Source organism: Vitis riparia, chromosome 5 (genome assembly GCF_004353265.1).
Source record: "Vitis riparia cultivar Riparia Gloire de Montpellier isolate 1030 chromosome 5, EGFV_Vit.rip_1.0, whole genome shotgun sequence".
Lineage (NCBI taxonomy): Eukaryota > Viridiplantae > Streptophyta > Magnoliopsida > Vitales > Vitaceae > Vitis > Vitis riparia.
In genome coordinates, this window is record NC_048435.1 from 9842681 (window position 1) to 9864224 (window position 21544).

At 33.2% G+C, this 21544-nt stretch overlaps 1 protein-coding gene across 5 annotated transcripts in view; it reads left to right on the forward strand.

Annotated features, from left to right (window-relative positions):
• The first annotated feature begins 3404 nt into the window (after positions 1-3404).
• Positions 3405-21544, forward strand: part of LOC117913903 — a 193604-nt gene continuing 175464 nt past the window's right edge. For all 5 annotated transcript variants that reach the window (XM_034829015.1, XM_034829016.1, XM_034829017.1 and 2 more), the window contains exons 1-2: positions 3405-3797; positions 4248-4306. In XM_034829015.1, coding sequence (XP_034684906.1) covers positions 3507-3797; positions 4248-4306 — 350 coding nt within the window. In that variant the 5' untranslated portion in view covers positions 3405-3506. The remainder of the gene's footprint in view (positions 3798-4247; positions 4307-21544) is intronic.

The window sequence follows — 21544 nt, forward strand, 5'->3', positions numbered from 1 at the left end:
GGGAAAGAAAGATTACTGGAAGAGAGAGAGTATTTTTTGCACTCCTCGGCCAAACCTCGATCGGAAAAGGGAATCGGTCGACCAATACCCCTAGCCAGTTGGCCAGTGCCTCTACTGGTTCACCATTTTTGACCCCAAAACTTATCTTTTTATGGTCTTTTCTCTTCTAACACTTAGACAAGGTCTTTAGGTAAATTAATATGTCAATTTTGAAGTGATTTGCCTAAGGTTTATTTGATAAAACTCTAGTTTTGATGGAAATGTAGCTTTAAAGAATAAACCGAGTTTTTCAAAAATGCATGAAATGATATGTAAAACCTAAGTGCACCCATGCATTCACCTTACATATGTTTCCTATGATTAAAGGTCTTCCAAATGTCTTGATATTGCATCTATTTGGTTTTTTGATGAATTTCTAAATGAATACCTGAAATTATTTATAATTCAAACAAATTAGTAATTTAACCATGATTTGTTATCATCAAAACCTAGTTAGGAGAACCCTTAGGCTAACACACTAGTTCATAGGGAGACTATATGTAACAAATAGTATATTACAGACTTGAGCACTTAGTGTTTCATTATAATATACATAGGGTATTGGAGTGCATATGCCAGAATGAAAATGAGCCATAGAGATTTGATTTTGAAAATCTTGTTTAAGAATTAGGCATTTGTCTCAATAATAAGAAAGTCCAAGGGATGAAGTGTTCCTAGACAAGGAAGACTTTTAACTTGTTATTTGACTATTTTGACTGTGTCTATATGAATTTGAGTCAAAGGCTTGGGATTTTTTTTAAGCCTAAGATACATAAGTTTAATGATTGTCCTAAGGTTGAGATAGAAGTCTAACACATAGTTAAGACTTCCTAAAAATCTTTGAAGTTGATTTTTATCTTTGATCTCATCATGAAATTTATTTGCAAATTCGATTGACCTTTGAATAGGTTTTATCATTCCCTGGAGTATTTCAAATCCTAAGAATCTCATCTTGGTTTGAAATAACTTGATTTTAAGAGCAAATACAACCAAACCATTTTCTTTGATAGCCCTTTAGAATATGTTTAAATGTTTGAAGTGATGTTTAATAGAATTTGAAAATATAATCACATCATCAATATATACTATAGAAAAGTTAGTATAAGGATTGAAGATGTCATTCATTATATTTTGAAACTTTGAATGAGCATTCTTCAAATTGAATGACATCACATTCCATTCATAATTCCTAAATGGAATAGTGAATATTGTTTTATTCATGAAATTAGATTTGCTAAAATCCCGACTTCATATCAAATTTTGAAAAGATCGAAGAATCTTTTCCTACACATTTGGCAAGGGAATTCAAAGTCAAATGGTGGTCAAACTTTGTTCCATTCACCACTCAACAACTCCCTCACATCAAAAATTGGATTATTGTTAAATTCTCTACAATTGTTCAAACTTCTTTTCAAATGCCCTCAATCATTCTAGAATTCTTCCTCCATTCTCAAAAATCCTTTTTTCTATTAGTAAATATTTCAAAAATCATTTTAAAATGCTTCAACAAAAGCTACTGAAACATTGTCTTAACTCGGCTCAGACTCCAAAGATGATACCTCTTCAAGCTTCAAAGAAAATCAAATGAAGATATGTGTTATGGATTGTCATACACACCTTTGGAGTAAAGGTTTCAATAAAATTCAAACAATTTTCAAACTCCTTCAAAGACGAGAACTTGGCTCACATTAAATGAAGGCTCTCCTGTGCTACTCTTTACCTCATGTTCTAATTAGTCAAGTTCAAGAGTTGGATCTCCAAATTACTACAATCTATCTAGAAGATGGACATCTCAGCTCTCTTTTAGAAGATCGAACTTCAAAATCCATATCTTTATAAGATGTTAATTTATTATATATTTATAATATTTATAAAATCATATGAATAGCATTGGAAATTTATTAATTTTGAATTATTATTATTATTTATTTTTAACAAAATAAATCAATTAATGTTAATATCTATATTTTATAGTATTTATAAAGATATAATTTATGATTTTATTATATTACTAAAATTTATAATTTATTTATTTTGAATTTGTTTGTAATTAAAAAATTGTTTTTATTTTAAATAAGATGTCAATTAAATTTAGTTTACATTATATAAATTGAATTTACAATTTGTGTTTTTTAAAAAATTAAAATTAAAAAATTATTTTTAAAAACAACTTATATAAAAGAGTCTTTAATTTTTAAATTTTTAAAAAGTATTTTTAACAATAAAGTGTATCAGGAAATCAAAATACCCTCTATTTGAAATAAATTGAAATCTCACTTATAAGTGAAATTTTATTTTCATTATAATAACTTTTGATTTTATTTTCATTCTCACTTTTCATTTCGAATTACAAATACATCTTTTATGTGGTAATTTGGTTGGGATTATGCTTTGATATTCCCAAAAGTGGTATAGTTTGGTATAAAACTTAAATTAATGACGGGTGAGATAAAAATTCTTTTTTTGTCTTTTTCTCATTTTCTTTATTATTATTTTTCTTTCAACTTACTCTTTTACCTTGATAATATTATTAATTATTACTATGATTAAAACTTTTTAGTATATTCTAGCATAATCATGAGGTCTATGTTATATATATTATTATTTTTAATATGAAAATTTAAATAACCTTTTTAATTTTCTCCTTTTTAATATATATGAAATTAGAATAAAATTACTTCTCATAAAATTAAATTATAAAATTTTTTAATATTAATTTATTCATATTATATCATTTAATATAATTAAAAATGTTAAAAAACAAAAAATTGAAAATAATAAAAAAGAATTGAACCAAACATGATAGGATTGGATTGAGCAAGTATACGAATTTCTTAAATCTTCTCATCTTATCCTATTTCTTTATTTAATTTTTTGGTATGAGTTTGAATAATATGGTCGAGATTAGGCTAGATGTGACTCATCTTGAACTTGCTCCATTATCATCATATAAGTGTGATACAATAATAATAATAATAATAATAAGCATTGTTATATTAAAGTTATTAATAAGAATAGTAATAGAATATTTAGGTGAAATTAATAATAATAAAAACACTGACAAGATAATAATATTTTGGTTGAATAAAAAAATTAAAATAGTTGTTATATTTATGTTGAATAAAAAATGTCAAATATTTTGATTTTTTATTTTTATTGAGACAAGAAATTATATAGATTTGAAGGGGCATGAAATCAAATTTATGATTTTCTTTGTAAAAAACTAAAGCAGGTGCCAATAATCCAACATAGTGAGAATTCTAAGTGAACGGGTAAGAGAAGCAGGGTCAGACCCGAACCCGATGCACAATCTAGAAGTGACCGTTGGGAAAATTGGCTCCTCTTCTTTCTGACTCCAGGGCCTTCTTCTCCTCCTAACCCATCATTCATTCACTCATCGTTCTCTCTCTCCCCTCCCATCCCCACCACCTCCTAAAATTACAGAGCTACCACTGCCTCACACTTCCATGGCCACTCTCCTACCTCTCCAATTCCGAAAATGCCCCTCCCCTCCTCCACCCAAACTCCACCGCAGTCACCACCTCCATGCCCCTACTCTCGCTCTGCGCTCCAAGTCCCGCCTCCTCTCCTCCATTTCTTGGAAGCTTAGGGTTTTCAGCTCCATTTATTGCCTTTGCAAGTCCAATTCTGATGTCCAAAGCGTTTCGGGTCAGGATGAGCTTCAGCGCCCTCCCTTCGATATCAATCTCGCTGTCGTCCTGGCCGGTTTCGCCTTCGAAGCCTATACCAGCCCACCTGTAAGAAGCCCTTTCTTGGACCCCTGTTTGGTTAAGCAGAAGAGAAATATAAGCGAAAAGTTCAAGCCAATTATTTGTAGTGGCCATGTTAAAATGATCAACTCTTTTTTTTTTTTTTTTTTCCTCCACTTTTTCTGACTGATCAAACAGGATGTAGGGCTCTGTTTGGTTGGTGAGAGAATGGACGAAAAGAAAAGAATGTGAAAGCCACGCCTTTTGTGTTTTACTTGTTATCTTGGTTCCTGGAAACGGAAGAGTTAGTTAATGATTGGTTGATTGGGATTTGGAGGTTTCTTTTCTTGATTCCCCAGATAGCGAAAAAACCTACCGCAATGTTTATTTAATTTGTAATGTATTTTCCTTGGCAACCACAAGGAGCAGTCAAATTTTCTGTTTTGAATTAATTCCATTTTTAATTGTTTTGATTTTTATTGACTTTGCTTCGGTCAGGAAAATGTTGGGAGGCGTGAGGTGGATGCAGCGGATTGTACAACGGTGTTTCTTTCAGAGTATGCCATCTACCTTTTAGCATTGGCACTTGTAATTTTGTTGTATATGCTTGCGTATTGAATTTAAGTGTTGTTCTTTTCTCATACCAAAATAGAATTACCTATTTTTCTACAAATCTATAAAGCAGTCGTGACTGGAGTCTGAAGTCATTGAAATTTTTTTAATTTGCTTCTGTGTCCACTTCCCAAAATTTCATGTCTAAGGATGGTTTGCCTCATGTAATTTCTTTGACTGATTACTAACTTCTCCATGGAGTTCAAATATGCTATATATGTTGTTGTTACATGTCATGTCTTCCATCATATTCGACTCAACAAGGTCTTAATAAAAACTAGTTGGAGTGACTGTTGACTGCTTGTTCTCATTCAGCTCTACCTACAGTTGGTTCTCCACTAAATCATTTTCAACAATGTATTTATGTACTTCAAAGTCATGGTGAATTTGACCTTCCTCTTGTCTTTGTGTTTAAACTTGAATCAAACCACTTTTTGAACTTGTCCATGCATTGAACTTTGACTTGACCTGACCACCTTAGAAGATTTCCCTTCATCTCATCCTCACGTGCAGTACCTGCATCCTTTTCTTATTCTATTTTTTCTTGCAATGGTGCTCATCCATCCTAACATCTTCCCTTTAACAACACTCGTTTTTGTAAATGTATCTTATTGCTCAACAAGTCAACATTGTGTAGTATAAAGCTGAGTTGATCTTTACCTTTAAGATTTTCCCTTTTTGATCTCTACTAATTGATGCTGCTTACCAACAGTTGACGCTAATGCTAGGCTTTTTAGGATAAATTAAGGTCTAGGAAGCTCTTTGAAGTTTGGAAGTTAGTTATTTCTACACTTCTTTGTGGACCTCATGCATTTACTAGTACCCCTTTGAACTTGTTAGTGCTAGTTTGAAGGTACATTTGTAAATTAGAGAAGTTAGGCGGAGAGATTGGGCATAAGTAGTTTTCACCTTCTTTGGACTTTTTAAATTTTAATTTTGATGGATGTTCTTAGTAACCCGAGATACAGTGCTTGTAACATTAAAATGTAGATTCAAATTGGAAGAGTGTCTTGAGATCATTGAGGTACAGTGCTTGCAACATTAAAATGTAGATTCAAGTTCTTTTTACCCGAGTTTGGGATTGATGTTAAGGCTCTTATAATTACTTTTCTAATAATTTTGTGTCACTAATCTATTTGGTATAAAGTAAATTAAAAAATGATTCTTAAAGAAGCTCTGACCAACTTTGGTAGCAATTTGAGACGTAGGTAGAAGGTAACTTTTCAAAAGTGATTTTCCAATAATCAAGGTTTTTAATCTTAAATTACCTATTATACCTTCAAATCATTTCCTTTTACAATTTCTTTATATGTTTTTTTCCTCTCTCATCCTCTACTCTAAAACCTTATCGAATTTATATCTTATACTACTCTTTGTAAAATGTAATAGAAAAAAATTATATATGTTATTTGAATTTAATTAAAATAGAAAAATGAATGTATTCATTTTAAAAAATAAAAATAAAAATAAGTTGATTTTTAAATAATAAAATGATCTATTTGATTAAATATTGATTTTTATATCATAATAAAGGAAATTGTTTAAATTTTGACTTCTTATTTTGGTCATAATGCATGTTCACAATAATTTAATAATCTAATTTATCAAGCACTTAGATGTTAATTTTGAAACTTATAATACTTTTTGAAATCTTTGTTTATCAAGACTCAATTATTTTTCATCAAAACTAATTTTTCTTTTGTATAGATAACAATGATTTTCTCAAAAGTCGTAGCAATACCAAACTAGCCCTTAAAGGGTTAGTTGCAAGTCAAAACTTTGAGATTTTTAGATATATAAGTTGAGGGTAACTTAACCATTATCACTTTGTTGAACCATTATCACTTAGTTAAACTAAATTTTGATGGGTTCTTTGAGTAACTTAAGGTGGATAGGGATTGAAAGGTTGCTTAGGAACCAATTTGGCATAGTGTGGTAAGAGCATTTTTCAAACTTGTATGTCAAGGTTTAGCCATTGAGGTAGAGATTCTAACCCTTTTCGAAGGGCTGTTCAAACCAAAATCTTTAAACCTCTCCAATCTCCTAGTAGAAGGAGATTATGCTACTTTCATATCATGGACGATTAAGAAAGAAAGAGAACCCTCTAAGTTGGATGAGTTGTTGTGTCAAATTATTGATATTTCTTTAGAGTTGCAATGCCTCTTCCCTTGGGATGCTTACTTACACAATCATGTGATAGATGTGTTAGTAAAGCATGGAGCTAGGTTTCCTTTTGTATTTCAATGCAATGAAATGAGGCCTACGGAGGTATGATAGGTGGATTCGATAAATTATTGATGTTATGAGTGACTTGAGATGTGTTTTCCTTGGTTTCCATTTGTTGTTAACCAAAAAGTAGATTATTTAGCCAAACAAGGGGCTAGACAATTAGATCATTTTTTTGGTTCCCTTGAGATGTGTTGTGCTCTTGGGTTGTACATTATTTTGGTTTCCTTTAAAAGATATATAGTTTGTTTTGCTTTCTTTTTGAAAGATATGCATATTTTCTTTCCTTTTCTTCATTTTGTTTTTTTTTTTTTTGCAATTCGTGGGAAGATTTCTCATCCATTGTTGTGTTCATCATACTTAATGCAATGAATTATCTTATATTTTTTATTAAACAAGAGTTCAAATCAAAAGTAAGGAATTGTTAGACACAAGAGAAAGTTAGAGCTAGGGGTGACAAACTTGATATGACTTATCCAACACAACTCTAAAATGACATAAAGTGAATTGGTTTAGGATTGGACATTATCGTGTATTTGTTACAATTGTGTTGACTTCTATAACATGTTTAACAAATGAGTCATATTCAAATTTGAAAGTGCAACATGCTTGACCATCAGTTAATAGAGTTAACAGTGTAAAAACAAAATGATTAAAATCTAAGCTATTTATACCTGTTTAACTTACATAAATTTACTAATTTTTTATATTTTAAAAATTGTAGAGTAAAAGAAATACTTTATATTTATACTATAGTTATAAAAAAATTAAATAATTAAACTAATTGAAATAAAGTTTTATACATTTAGAAAATTATGAAGGTTAAAAATATTTAATAATAAAAAAATTAAATAAAACTATTAGATAAGAATAAAATGGAAATTTTATTTATCTTTTATTTTATAAATATATTATAATTAAAAATTAATACCTAAACTAATTAACATTTAAATAAATTTATTATTTAAAATAATAAGAAATAAAATTTAAATTAATCAAAATAGTATTTTAAAAATAACATTTTATTCATTTAAGATCTTAAATAACTTAAATGGGTTAAAATCATGTTAATGAGTTTAACATGTTAGAATCCTGTCAATGGGCTATTTATATTAATCTAGAATAATCCAACAAAAACTATTTATTAAACTAGTTGCATGCAAGGATGAAAATATCGGTAATCATGGATATATCGGTACTTTGATTTTACGGATATATTGGAGATAAATCAGCGGATATTTTGGAAAAAAATATCGATAAACTTAAAATTGACCAAAATTTATAAAAATATTAAAAAAAAACTTCATAAAAATGTAGTTAGAAGTATAATGATATTTTTAAGTTGTTTTATTAAATAATTTGATATATGTATAATATGATTTATTATATTTGATAATAATATTGTATGCATCTATAAAAATATGAATTTTATAAGTGTACATTTATTATTAAATTACATATAATATTATGATATTTGATTATAATATGTATAATTTTAAAATATATATTAATATTAAAATTATGATCCATTTAATTCAAATGTATTAAATAATATAAAATAAATTATGATATATGTACAATTTTTTAATATTTAATTAATTATTAATGATATTAAAAACACTATCAAGAAAATTATATAATTTTTACATTTTTGGTAATCAATTAAAAGAAAATTTTGCATTTAATTATAAAATAATTATAATTAATTTGCTCTTTAAATTTTTTTTTTAATATTTTCTTTATATAAGGAGTTTAACTATATATAGGTTTAGTGCATATTATTTAACAAGGGCAAGTTTACCTGGATGGTAATTGGTTTGAACCCCAAACCTTTTGGTTTGGGGTTCGATTCCCCTCATCAGCAGGAGAAAGGCCATTTTGGGGGGACTACTATAGTGGCACTGGCACTGTAGCTGCTTTGACTTCACTGTAGCGCGTTTGACCCGTTGACCCCACGTTGACTAGGTGATATATCGGCAAAATAGGCACTGTAGCTGCTTTGACTTCACTGTAGCGCGTTTGACCCGTTGACCCCGCGTTGACCAGGTGATATATCGGCAAAATAGGCACTGTAGCTGCTTTGACTTCACTGTAGCGCGTTTGACCCGTTGACCCCGCGTTGACCAGGTCGCAGATATATCATGAGATATCGCCGATTTTTGGGGATTTCTCCCGAAATTTCGTCGAACCGATATTTCCTAATTTCGGCAATATTTTCTTCCCTGGTTACATGAGGTCACAAGTGTATTATCCAAATGACAAGCATATTGAATTATATCATGGTAGTCTAACATGATTATAATACTAGGTTGCTCAAATTGAGTAAATTTTTAGATTAAATAATTGTACATATTGAAAAAGAAAACGATAGTAGTTCAAAATGGTAACCATAATAAAATATTTGTAATCTTCATAACCCTAAAATTAATAAAGATAATAACTATAATTGGCTTTAGTTACCTAAAATTAACATAGAAAATCTAAAAGGATAACAAATCTAAAATAATAATGAATCATAAAAGAATAAGAAATCCAAAAAGACAAATAGCATATAAGATTAGGAATCCTAAAAAATAGGTAGTTACCCATAATAAGAAACCAATCCAAATTGATATAGATTCTAAATGTTGCAAAGCTCTTTATGGTTGAATTAGTCCCTTAGATTGAAAAAGAACTCATGTCTTGAGTTTTTGGTTATTAGAAGAATTTTTATGAAGGGAATAAAAAGCTTGAGATTGGAAGCATTCAAATATCATAAATCCTTTGAAGAATCTCAAAAAGCTCAATCTTTCTTAAGCTCATTTGAATTCTATCTTTTATCATCATGACCCAAACAACATCACCAATAATTTTTATTATTTTTTTTTTATAGGTAAGAATAGAGAGTATATATATACAAAATGAGACACCGATACAACGTCCTAAAGTATACAGGAAGTATTCACCGACCACCTAAAAGGCTCACCCAAGTGGGAGAGGGAGGGAGAGAAACAAAAAAATCATTTGCCCCCACTTAGAACCTAGCCAATCAATAAAGTTAAGAAGAGAAATAGGGTCCATATCTATAGACACCCTAGACCAAGACCACAAATTACAAACAAAAGAATTTTTTATCCTTTAGACTGAAAACTCTGCATTATCAAACACTAACATCTTCTTTTCCTTCCACACCATCCAAAAGATACATAAAGAGGCCACTTTCCAAGACTTTTTATGAGCTTTACTCATAAAGGAACCATGCCACCCAAGTAGGAGCGTCTCCTTAACTGAATAAGAGAGAACCCAAGCCACACCAAAGAGAAAAAAAAAGTAGCAACCATAGAATCCATGTCTTTGCATAGTGACGAAGAATGTGATCAACAGTTTTTTCTTCGGAGTGGTAAAGAGAACATTTGTTTGCCAAAGAAAACCCCTTCCTTTAGACTTGATCCAAAGTTAAGGCTTTCCCTTATGTCGCCTCCCATGCAAAAAAAAGTCACCTTTGGTGGCGCATAAGATCTCTAAATGATACTCCATAGGAATAATAAAGAGGGTCATTGGGCTCCAAAACAGAATAGAGAGATTTAACCAGAAGGTTCTTGCTCCTTGAAACCATCCAAATCACCTTATCTTTCTCATTCCTTTACACCCTTTTTGCTTAAAGCTTCACCCCCTTTGCCTTCGGAGTTACAAACATCTGTCATCCAAGCTTCCTTAGAGATGGCTACGACAAATAAGGAAGGGAAGGAAACACAAAATAGCTCATCTTCACATCACTTGTCATTCCAGAATCTCACTCTTTGACCATTTTCCACTGAGAAAGAAATTTTGCTACTTAAAATATCTCACTCCTTTCTTATGGTTTTTCAATGGCTAACACCATGCCTATCTCTCACTTCACAGGATCACCACTCCCTTTATCTTTACCATACTTCTAACTAATAACTTGCTTCCAAAATGTTCCCCTTTCATTGGCAAAACGCTAACTCCAATTGCAAAGGAGAGCTTTGTTGATCCCTGATAGACACCTCACACCCATGCCCCCTTTCTTTCTCTCCGAATAGACTATCTTCCATCTTACTAAATGAGGTTTCTACACAAGTGCCCCACTACCTCAAAGAAAATTCCTTTGAATCTTCTCCAATCTTAGTCTAACTTGCCTTGACATGCAAATAACATCACCAACATCAAACACTATCCATTTTGTGTGTGTGTTTACTATCTTCCAACTTAATGCCTTTTTTGCTCAAATAAAATAAATCATGTCCTCAACTCTTATATTGTATCTAAATTTTCCTATTGGTAATAAAATAATGCTCTTTCATTTCATAGATTTAAACTTAATTTATTTTTGAATAGATGCAAGATGTTTTTTTCTATCCTTAGAAAAAATGTATGTATTTCTCTAATCAACGTATACCACCTTATTGTCATATTGTCATAGCCTACCAAATAGAAGATGAGATACATACATAGCCATTAGCCACTACATCCGAATTTACAATAAGTCTTGACAATATGCCAATCCTTTCACGAATGGAATAAAAAGCTTGACATTGAAAGCATCCAAATTGACTTGGTAACTTAATTTCATAAGCCTTATCATAAATCTTTTCAAGAATCTCAAAAAGCCCAATTTTCATGTTGCCATGAGTATGGAAGTAGGAGCCAAAGCTCGGATACCAAATCCAATGCTACCTTACCATAGGTAAACAATAAAATGTCGTTTGTAATAATAACTCAAATGGAATGTAAAACAATCCTAACTATAATAAAGTATTTGTGATCTTCTTTAGCCCTAAAAATAATTGGACAAAAATGTACATCCTTTTTATCTATATATTCCTTTGTTGTTTCCTATCAAAAAAAGAAAAAAAAAATGGACAAAAATTGTAACTGTAATTGGTTTAACTACTTGAAGTTAAAACAAATCTAAAAGAATGAAAAATTTAAAAAGAAAAATGTAAAATTCTAAATTATTCTTATTTATAAAAATAAAAAAATGCATCAGAATATATATATATATATATCTAGCCTCCCCTATTCTAGAAAATGATAATTCTTGATATACATGGTAATTCAAATCTCATAGTAACTAATTTACAGTTGTACCCAAAGAGTCCTAAAAGGAGAAAAGTCCCAACTAATTTACAGTTGTATAAGAGAAGTCTTAAAAGGAGAAAAAGTCTTAACTCATTTATAGCTATGTAAGAAGAGTCCTAAAAGGAGAAAAATCCTAATTTTTTTTTTTATAGGTAAAGAAAATATCTATTGAAAAAAGACGCTAAAAGAGCTACTCAAGGTATACAATATATAGATGAAGGACCTTTTCCTTTAATAAACTTTTTTGATTGATTGGGTTCTAGATGAGGGTTGGTGTTTTTTGTATCCCCTCTTCTTTTTGTTCTTACTTTTTAGCGCCTCTTGTATACTCCTTGTATATTTTGGGTCAGCCTTAAGGCGCCCTTTCTTCTAATATATTTTTTTTCTGTGTGTTTACTTATAAAAAAAAAGGTATACAATACTTATACACTCACCGCCAAACTGACCAAAAAGATCAAGAAAATAAGTGCCTAGTTGGGTGAAAAAACAACCTTAACTAGAGCCCAACCAATAAAAAAAAACTAACTAAAGTTAGAGGGTGATCAACTATAAACAACTTTGCCTCTGACCAAAGAGAAAAAACAAAAAAGTATTTGAGTATCTAGATCAAAAACACATCATCATTGAAGGCTAATCTATTTCTCACCTTTCAAATCGTCCAAAAGATGTATAGTGGAGCTGCTTTCCACACCTTACACTTTTTGCCCACAAAAGAACCATGTCAACTAAGGAGAGTCTCTCTAACTGAAGAAGGTAGCACCCAAGGCACCCCAAACCAATGTAAAGAACAAAATCCACAAGACTCTTGTTTTAGTATAGTGAAGAAGCAGGTGGTTACACTTTCTTCTCATAGCACAAAAAACATCTATTTGCCAAGGCCCACCCTCTTTTTGAATCAAGTCCAAAGTTAAAGCTTTGCCCCACGTAGCCTCCCAAGCAAAGAAGCTAATCTTGGGCTGCACCTACATGTTCCAAATGCAATTTGAAGGAAACAAAGAAGGGCTGCCCGACTCAAGAGCATTGTAGAGGGATTTGACCGAGAATTTCCCACTCTTTTTTTTAAGTCCAAAACACCACGTCTTCCACATCACCGCACACTTTCTTCCCATGCAGCCGCCTCAAGAAGCTTTTCGCCTCCTCCACCTCCCAATCATTGAAGGATCTTGAGAAACAAGGGTTCCATTCCCCCTGACCCCCCTTAGCCAAGGAGTCCCAAAAATCCACCACCCACACCTCCTTATCAATAGCTAAATCAAACAAGGTTGGGAATGACACACTCAAAAGGAGAATCCCCACACTATCTATTCCTCCAAAATCTCACCCTCCGCCCATTACCTACAGAGAAAGAAATCCTAGTACCCATAATGTCCCAATCCATCCTTATCCCTTTCCATAACCCAACATGATAGGCCTCTCTCACTTCCTGAGAACACCAACCTCCTCTTTTTTCTCCATACTTCCCTCTAATCACTTGATTCCACAAAGCCTCTCTCTTATTTGCGAACGAACAATTCCATTACAAAGAAGAGCCTTATTTAGAGTGGAAAGAGACTTGATCCCCAACCCTCCTTTCTTCTTACTTAAGCACACCAACTCCCATCTCACTAAATGAGGTTTTTGCTCCAAATTTCCACCTTTCCAAAGAAAATCCCTTTGAATATGCTCTAGTATTTGTCTAACTGAGCTTGGCATGCGCAACAATGATATCAAATAAATGGGTAAATTTGATAACGTACTTCGAATTAGGGTCGTCCTCCCTCCTTTGGAAATGTATTGTCTCTTCCACATAGTCAACCTTCTACGAAACCGCTCTTCCACTCCATCCCAAATTGTTAGACTTAAATGTTGCATCTAGAGGTAGGCCCAAATAAGTGAATGGGAGGTTGCCCACTCTACAACCAAATTCCATAGCAAGGTCATCAATATTCTTCACACTACCCATTGGGATTAATTCTCTTTTTTCCAAATTTATTCTTAACCCCGACACGACCTCAAACCACATAAGCAACCAGCTGAGATAGGTCATTTGATCTTAGGTAGCTTGGCAAAACACCAAGGTATCATCAGCAAACAACAAATGGGATATCTGAACCCCATCTCCATTCCATCCTTTCATCGTGCAACCTGACAAAAAACCTCCATCCACTGTCTTTTTTAGGAGACAACTAGCACCTCTATGGCAATCACAAATAAATAAGGTGATAGTGGATCTCATTGCCTCAAACCCCTTGACTTTGAAAGAAACCAGTAGAGTTGCCATTAACCAACACAAAGAAACTTGTAGTGGAAATCCACCATTTGATCCACTTAACCCATTTCTCCCCAAAACCCATTTTCTGCATAACTGTGAGAATAAAAAACCAGTCCACATGGTCATAAGCCTTCTCTATGTCAAGTTTGCACAAGATACCACATTTGTTATTCTTCAGAAAAATCCTAAATTATAGGACCCAAACTTTCAACTCTCTCCCTTAAGCTGGTGAATAGAAATTCTTTATTCCTAACTTGACTATAATACCTTGACACGTGGTATTAGCTAGGCTTTAGTTAGAACATCTACAAGTTGGCCACTAGTCTTAATATATGGAGTGCAAATAAGACCACTATTATTTTATCAGAAAGAAAAAGGGAAGACCACTATTAAGCTTTTCTTTTATGAAATGTCGATCTACCTCCATATGCTTTGTTCAGTCATGTTGTACTTGATTATGAGTGATGTTGATTACAATTTATTATCACAATAGAGCCTTATAGGGTGTGTCAACTTGATTTTAAGATCATCTAAAATAATGTTAAGCCATAGTAATTCACAAATTCACGAGCTGTTGCCCGAAACTCCACCTCGACACTTGATTTTACTACCATTGTTTTCTTTTTATTTTGCCAAGTAACTAGATTTCCTCCAAGAAAAGCATAGTACCCTGATATTGATCTTCTATCTAAAATTGATCTAGGATAATCTGCATCCGTGTAAGCTTCCAAGCACAACTCCGTACCTTGTTTGAACAACAACCCTTTACCGAAAGTTCCTCGAAGGTTGTCTATGATCCAATAGACAACTTGAAGATGAGTCTTTGGGATTGTGCATAAATTAACTGACAATGCTCATATCATGTGCAAATGTTTGGTCTAGGATGTGCTAAGTAAATAGGTTTGTCCACTAGTCATTAGTACATGCCATGATCTACAATCCCATCCTCCAAGACCTCTCTTAATTTGTGGTTTGTATGCTGACTTACATCAAGTTTCCCGGTTTCTTTGAGAAGATCAATCACATATTTCCATTGTGAAACAAAGATACCTCCTTGAAATGAGCCACTTTGATTCCTAGGAAATATTTCAACCTATCAAGCTCTTTAATCTCAATTTCTCTAGCTACACACTATCGAAGAGCCTCCTATTCTATAGGATCATTATTGTTAACAATGTTATCATCCACATACGCTAACATAGTTGGCGTCCCCTCTGAAGTTTAATGCTTGATGAACGAAGTGTGATCACCCTAACTTTGTTTATATTTCATTGCTAACATCACTTTAGAAAATCTCCTAAACCATGTTTTTGGAGATTGTTTTAAGCCATATAAGACTTTTTTTAAATTTGCACACCTTGGTTCTACCAATACTTTTGCCAAAACTTGGAGGAATTTACATATAGATCTCTTTTTCTAAATCCCCATGCAAAAATGCATTTTTTTTTTTTTACATCAAATTGCTATAAGCTTCAACCAACATTAGTCATTTCCATATAGATCTCTTTTTCTAAATCCCCATGCAAAAATGCATTTTTTTTTTTTAACATCAAATTGCTATAAGCTTCAACCAAAATTAGTCGCCAACAATAATAACACTCTCACGGTATTCATCTTAGCTATGGGAGCAAAGGTTCCTTGATAATCAACCCCATAGGTTAGTGTGTAGCCTTTTATTACCAACTTAACCTTATATCTTTCCAAGGACCCATTAGCTTTGTACTTAATTGTATACCTATTTACACCCAATTCGTTTCTTCTCCTTAGGCAGCTCTACTATTTATATGTTCTATTTTTTTCTAGGGCCTCCATCTCAACACTTATGGCTTGTCTCCAATTCTCATTGTTAAGTGCCTTGACAAGGTTTTGCGGAGTGGTTATGATGTACAAATGAGTGACAACACTTTTATGGGACTAGGAAATCAAATGACACAAATAATGAAAATAGATGTTGTGTGCATTGTCTTGTACCTATCCTAATGGAAATAAGTAAATTAAGATCATTGTCAACATTTGAAGTACTAGGAGAGAGAGAGAGTTATTACCTGGCCTCATTTCAGACTCTTGTATGCATGGGTTCAATGGCAGATGCCTTCTCCTCGAGTAAACTTGTGATGGTTGTGTGGCAGTAGTTTTTGGACTAGTGTTAGTAGAAGGATCTAGTTCATTGTTTTTTGAAGATGGGTCTAATTCGGGCTCATTTGGAATATGAATAGAATCGTTAGTGACAACATTGGTTGAATTCGGATTTGAAGGGATAGAATTTATGGGTAACATAGGAAGGTCAAGCCATGGGGACGAGGAATCTTTATATTTCAAAGGTAATGTCTTCCCTTGAAGATAAGAACCTCATAAGTAATTTTCTTTTTTTTGCAACGGTTACATCCATAGATACATAAAACTTTTCTAGAAGGAGGGTGATAGTATTTGTAGCCCTTTTGTGTGGGTGAATACCCCATAAAAACACATCTCAATGCCCTTGGTTCTAACTTCTCACGATTATGTGCATGAATGTGAACAAACAATATCACCCAAAAACCTTTGAACTCAATCTATAGGTGGTATGACAATTAGGAATGAATTTTGCAAACACTTCCATGGGACTTTTGAATCCTAAGACTCTAGATGAGACCCGGTTTATTAAATGGACAGTAGTTAAAACAACTTCCCCCTAATAAGATTTTGGTACGTGCTTTTGGAACAATAATGTTGGAGTAACACTAAGAAGATGACCATTTTTCCTTTCAACAATCTTGTTTTGTTGGTTTGGATCAACATAAGATGACTCATGAATTATCCCCTCTTGCATTGTCAATTTTGACCTTTTTTTATACAAACCCTGAATTGATTTTTAACCATGGAATGAAAGATGGCAAATATATTGCTCACTTCAAACTTTTGTTTTAACAAGGAAATCCATGTTACCTTTGCCCAGTCATCAATGAAAATCACAAACCATTTAGCACCAAAAACATTCAGAACTTGAGACGGACCCCAAATATATCATTATGCACCAAAGTAATGAAAGGAAGTTTTTGTATTGCTTAAGGGAAACCGAACACATTGATGTTTGGTGAATTCATAGATGTCACAATGGAAACTATTTAGATCCACTGATTTACATAACAAAGGAAACATAGTTTGAAGAACTCTAAATGAGAGGTGCCCAAGACAAAGGTGATGAAGCCAAATTTTCCCCTTATTGGAAGGTGTAGTTTTGGTCAAAAAGGATAGAGAAGACTAGTTTTTTTTTTTTTTTTTTTTGTTAACACACCCACTGGTTTTTCAAGGTAGTAAAACATGTCCTTTGCTTTAGCATGCTCAATTGTCTTCCCCGTAGCTCGGTTTTGAAACACACTAATTTTGAAAAAAGATTACACAACAATTTAGATTGTTGGTTAATATATTAATTGACACAAGGTTAATCGAAAGTTTAGGTACATGTAACACAACTTGTAAAACAATAGATTGAGTGAGATTAATTTTTCCTTAACTAGCAATTGTGGTAAAGGAACCATCCACAATAGAAATCTTTTTGTTATTGGGGCAAGGATTAAATAAAGAGAAACAAAGAGTAGACTGGATCATGTGGTCTGTGGCTCTTGAGTCAATGACAAATTTTAGGTCCTTAAAATATGAGAAATAGAAGACTTACCTGTTTGTGCTAAAGAACACATATTTGACTATTTATCAAGAGTACTTAAATAAATCTATATAGCCGTTTTTACCTCTTCCTTGTTTAGTTCTCCAAATTCTTTGCTGTTAAAACTAGGTTTTCTTGAGTGCTTCCTTTATAATTTGCCATATTTGCTTGACTGTGTTGTTGGCATGCTTTATTTCCCTCATTCCGATTCAGATTCTGAGGTTTTCCATGAAGTTTCTAGTACTTCTCTTTAGTGCGTAGGGGCTTCTTGCAAAAGGTACACCAAAGTTCTTCATGATTGAGATTCTTTAACCCATCGTAACGCCCAACTTCTCCAACAACAGTTGGGTTGAATTTGTTTCACTTTGCAGCAACCATGGCAGAACCATCAATAGAAGAAGGTTCAAGCATCACACATTTCCAACTTTCTTCAGCATGAATAATGAAGATGACTTCATTCATTGATGGAAGTTCCTCTTTCGCTAGAACTTGGACTTGCAATTGATCAAACTCCACATTGAGCCTAACAAGAAATTCAAACATTCGTTCTCTTTTTACAAATTTTTTAAGCATTATTGCATTTTCACTAAATTTCATTTGAATGTTCTGGTAGTAGTTAATTTCCTGCCACAAAGTCTTTATGATATTGGCATATTCAATTATAGATCTGGTTCCTTGTTTTGTAGCCAAAATCTTCACCTTGATTTAAAAAATTTGAGCAAAACCTTGTACCTTTGAATAGGTTTATCAAATGGGCTCCCAAATCTCCCTAGCCATTGTAAAAAAACATATGTGTTCTACTAACTTTAGGGGTCGTTGAATTCCATAACCAAGACATGATTATGGAATCCTCTGCATCCCAACTCTGAAATTTTTGGATCTTCGAGCTTTGGTCCTATGTCAATTAAATAACTTAGTTTTCCTCTTCCCTTTTGAAAGGTATGCACCAGCTGAGACCATTGAAAATAATTCTTCTTAGTAAGGCGGTAAGTAGCTTGGAGGTTCTTTAGTTCCCTTGTGGTTTGGCTTAGCCTTAGTAGAACTAGTGGTACACCGAGAGCCTAGAGTTAGCTTTGATACCATGTGAAATTTTGAATTATCCTTACTAACAAAAATCAAGAGATACATCACAATATCTCTCCCTCTCTCTCTCTTTCTCTCTCTCTCTCTCTCTCTCTCTCTCTCTCTCTCTCTCTCTATATATATATATATATATATATATATATATATATATATATATATATATATAGTCTCTCCTATTCTAGGAAAGGATAATTCCTCATATATGCGGTAACTTAAATCAATTCAAATCTTCTAGTAACTAATTTACAACTGTACACAAAGAGTCTTAAAAAGGAGAACAGTCCTAACTAATTTACCGCTATACAAGAGGAGTCCTAAACGAGAAAAAATCCTTATAAATTTATAGCTATACAAGAAGAGTCCTAAAAGGAGAAAAATTCTAAATTATAGGACTCAAACTTTCAACAAAAAAAACTTAAGAATAGGAATTCTATAAAGATAAGAAAGTTAGCTTATCAGGGGAAAAAAAAAGAAGGAATTTTGGAAAGACATAAAACCCAAAAAGATAAGAAACCTAAAAATTACAAATCCTAAAATTAGGATATTACCCTCAAGGCAATCCAAATTGGATATGGATTTGTAGTCCTGTAAAACTCCTCATGCATTGGGTTGTATCACTAGTCAAGGAATCAAAGCAATATTGTTTAATGCATTTGGATGATACTCTAATGTGTTGGTTCTTTGGGCAAATGTCAATATTGTCTCCATATATCTGAGAATTTATTAGTTGAGGCATGATGTCACACTTGAGGTTTTCTTTACTGTTGCTGATTGAAACTTTCTGAGAGAAAAAAGAACTTCTCTATTTTTCTTATTGAATGAAAACGGAAAAAACACAAGAATAAATAGGGTGAGATATTCTCCCTTAGAAAATAGGAACATGTGGTTTTCTTAGGAAAAGATTTCCAAATTTTCATTATCTAAAAATTGGTATACAAGGCTATTTTTTTTTTTATTTTATTGGAAACGACACAAAGATATATTGATAGAAAAAAGTATAATAAAAAGGATGAGAAATCCTCCCTCCAAAGACAACTAAATTACAGGAAAATACACAGCAAACAAACGAACTCTCTATAAAGGACCATTCCTTATGTAGTACACACCGCTAACCAATCAAGTTGTAACACATTAAGGGGAGTCCCCTTAAACGCCTTGGAACAAAAAGCCCAAAGAGAAGCAATGAATACAATAGAGTCTCAAAGAAACTCTGAATTCCTTGCTTTATCCTCGAAAATCCTCGCGTTTCTTTCCCACCACACAACCCGAATTAGAGCAATTCTTGTAGCTTGCCACAAAACTATCCCCCTCTTAGAAGTACCAAATCCATTAAATTTGATGGACATCATGTCAAAGATGCTCCTCAAGGGAACCCAATCCATCTTAGCTAACTGAAATAACCTGTGTCACAACCCAATCGTCAAGGAATAATGAAAAAAAAGATGATCTGCTGATTCCCCATGCTTCATGCACAGAATACAAATATCAGGACTAAGGGCTTTGTAGGGTCTTCTCACTTGTAGCATGTCATTAGTATTCACCTTCTTGTGTGCCACTAACCAGACAAAGGACTTCACTTTGAAAGGAACTTGAGAATTCCAAACGAACTTAGAAGGGAAATCCTGAGAAGATCCAGAAAATTGAGATAAAGCTAGAAAGAAGGATTTGATTGAAAAAGCCCTGAAGAGGATAATGGCCAAAATCTGGCATCTGGGACCGAAGGAGATAGGTGCAATTCATCAAGTGACCACATGAGGCCTTCTAAGTCCTCTATCTCAGAATCTAACAGGTTACGACGGAATTTTAAATTCTAAGAGAAAGGATAAGTAGGATCGAGAACTGAAGAAATAGGAATGTTTTTATCCACGACTACTCTAAATAGTCTTGGTTATTGGGTTCCCAAAGGTTGGTCCCCCCACCACAAATCTTCCTAGAACCGAATTATTTCCCCATTTCCTACCACAAACCGAGTAAACAAGGAAAACTCCTGAAAGACTTGTGCAATAGCCTTCCAAGGATAGCGATGTGACCATCTTACTAAAGTGTTAGCATCCCAACCATTGGCGTGTGAACCATAAATGTTTAAAATGACCTGATGCCATAGAGCTGAATAGGATACCTCCACAGCCATTTCCCTAAAAGAGCGAGATTCCTCAAAGAAATATTCCTAAAACCCAAACTCCCTATTGCCTTCGGTTTACACACAACATCCCACCTCACTAAGTGATCTCTTTTACCTTCCCTAATCCCTGACCATAAAAAATCCCTTTGCAACTTCTCAATTTTTGTAGCCACTGAGGCGGGTAACTTAAATAAGGAAAGGAAGTAACATGGCATATGGGTAAGGCAAGATTGGATAAGAGTTATCCTTCCCCCGAAGGATAAGTAGGCCTTTTGCCACCCATCTAATCTACTTGAGACTCTCTCAATCACTGGATCCCAAAAGCCACACGCCTTAGGGTTCCCACCCAAAGGAAGACCTAGATAGAGTATAGGCCAGCCGGAAGCCTTGCAATCAAGCATCTCAACCAATCTTGAAAGATGAGCCTGATCAAGATTGATGTCATAAATACTACTCTTGTCAAGGTTGACCTTGAGCCCAGAAATGTGCCCAAACACTAACAACTGACTCTTGAGAGTCTGTAGATCTTCCTCCCTTGTGTTAGAAAAGAAAATGGTATTATCAGCAAATTGCAAATGGGACACCTTAGTTCTGTTTCTACCCACCCTGAAACCCTCCAACATATTTCTTTCCTCTGCTCTCATAAGCATCCTACTCAGTACATCTGCGACTAAAGTAAACAAAAAAGGGGATAAAGGGTTACCTTGTCTTAATCCTCTCGATGCCTTAACCCACCCTTTAGTGCTACCATTCACCAAGATTGCATAAGATACCGA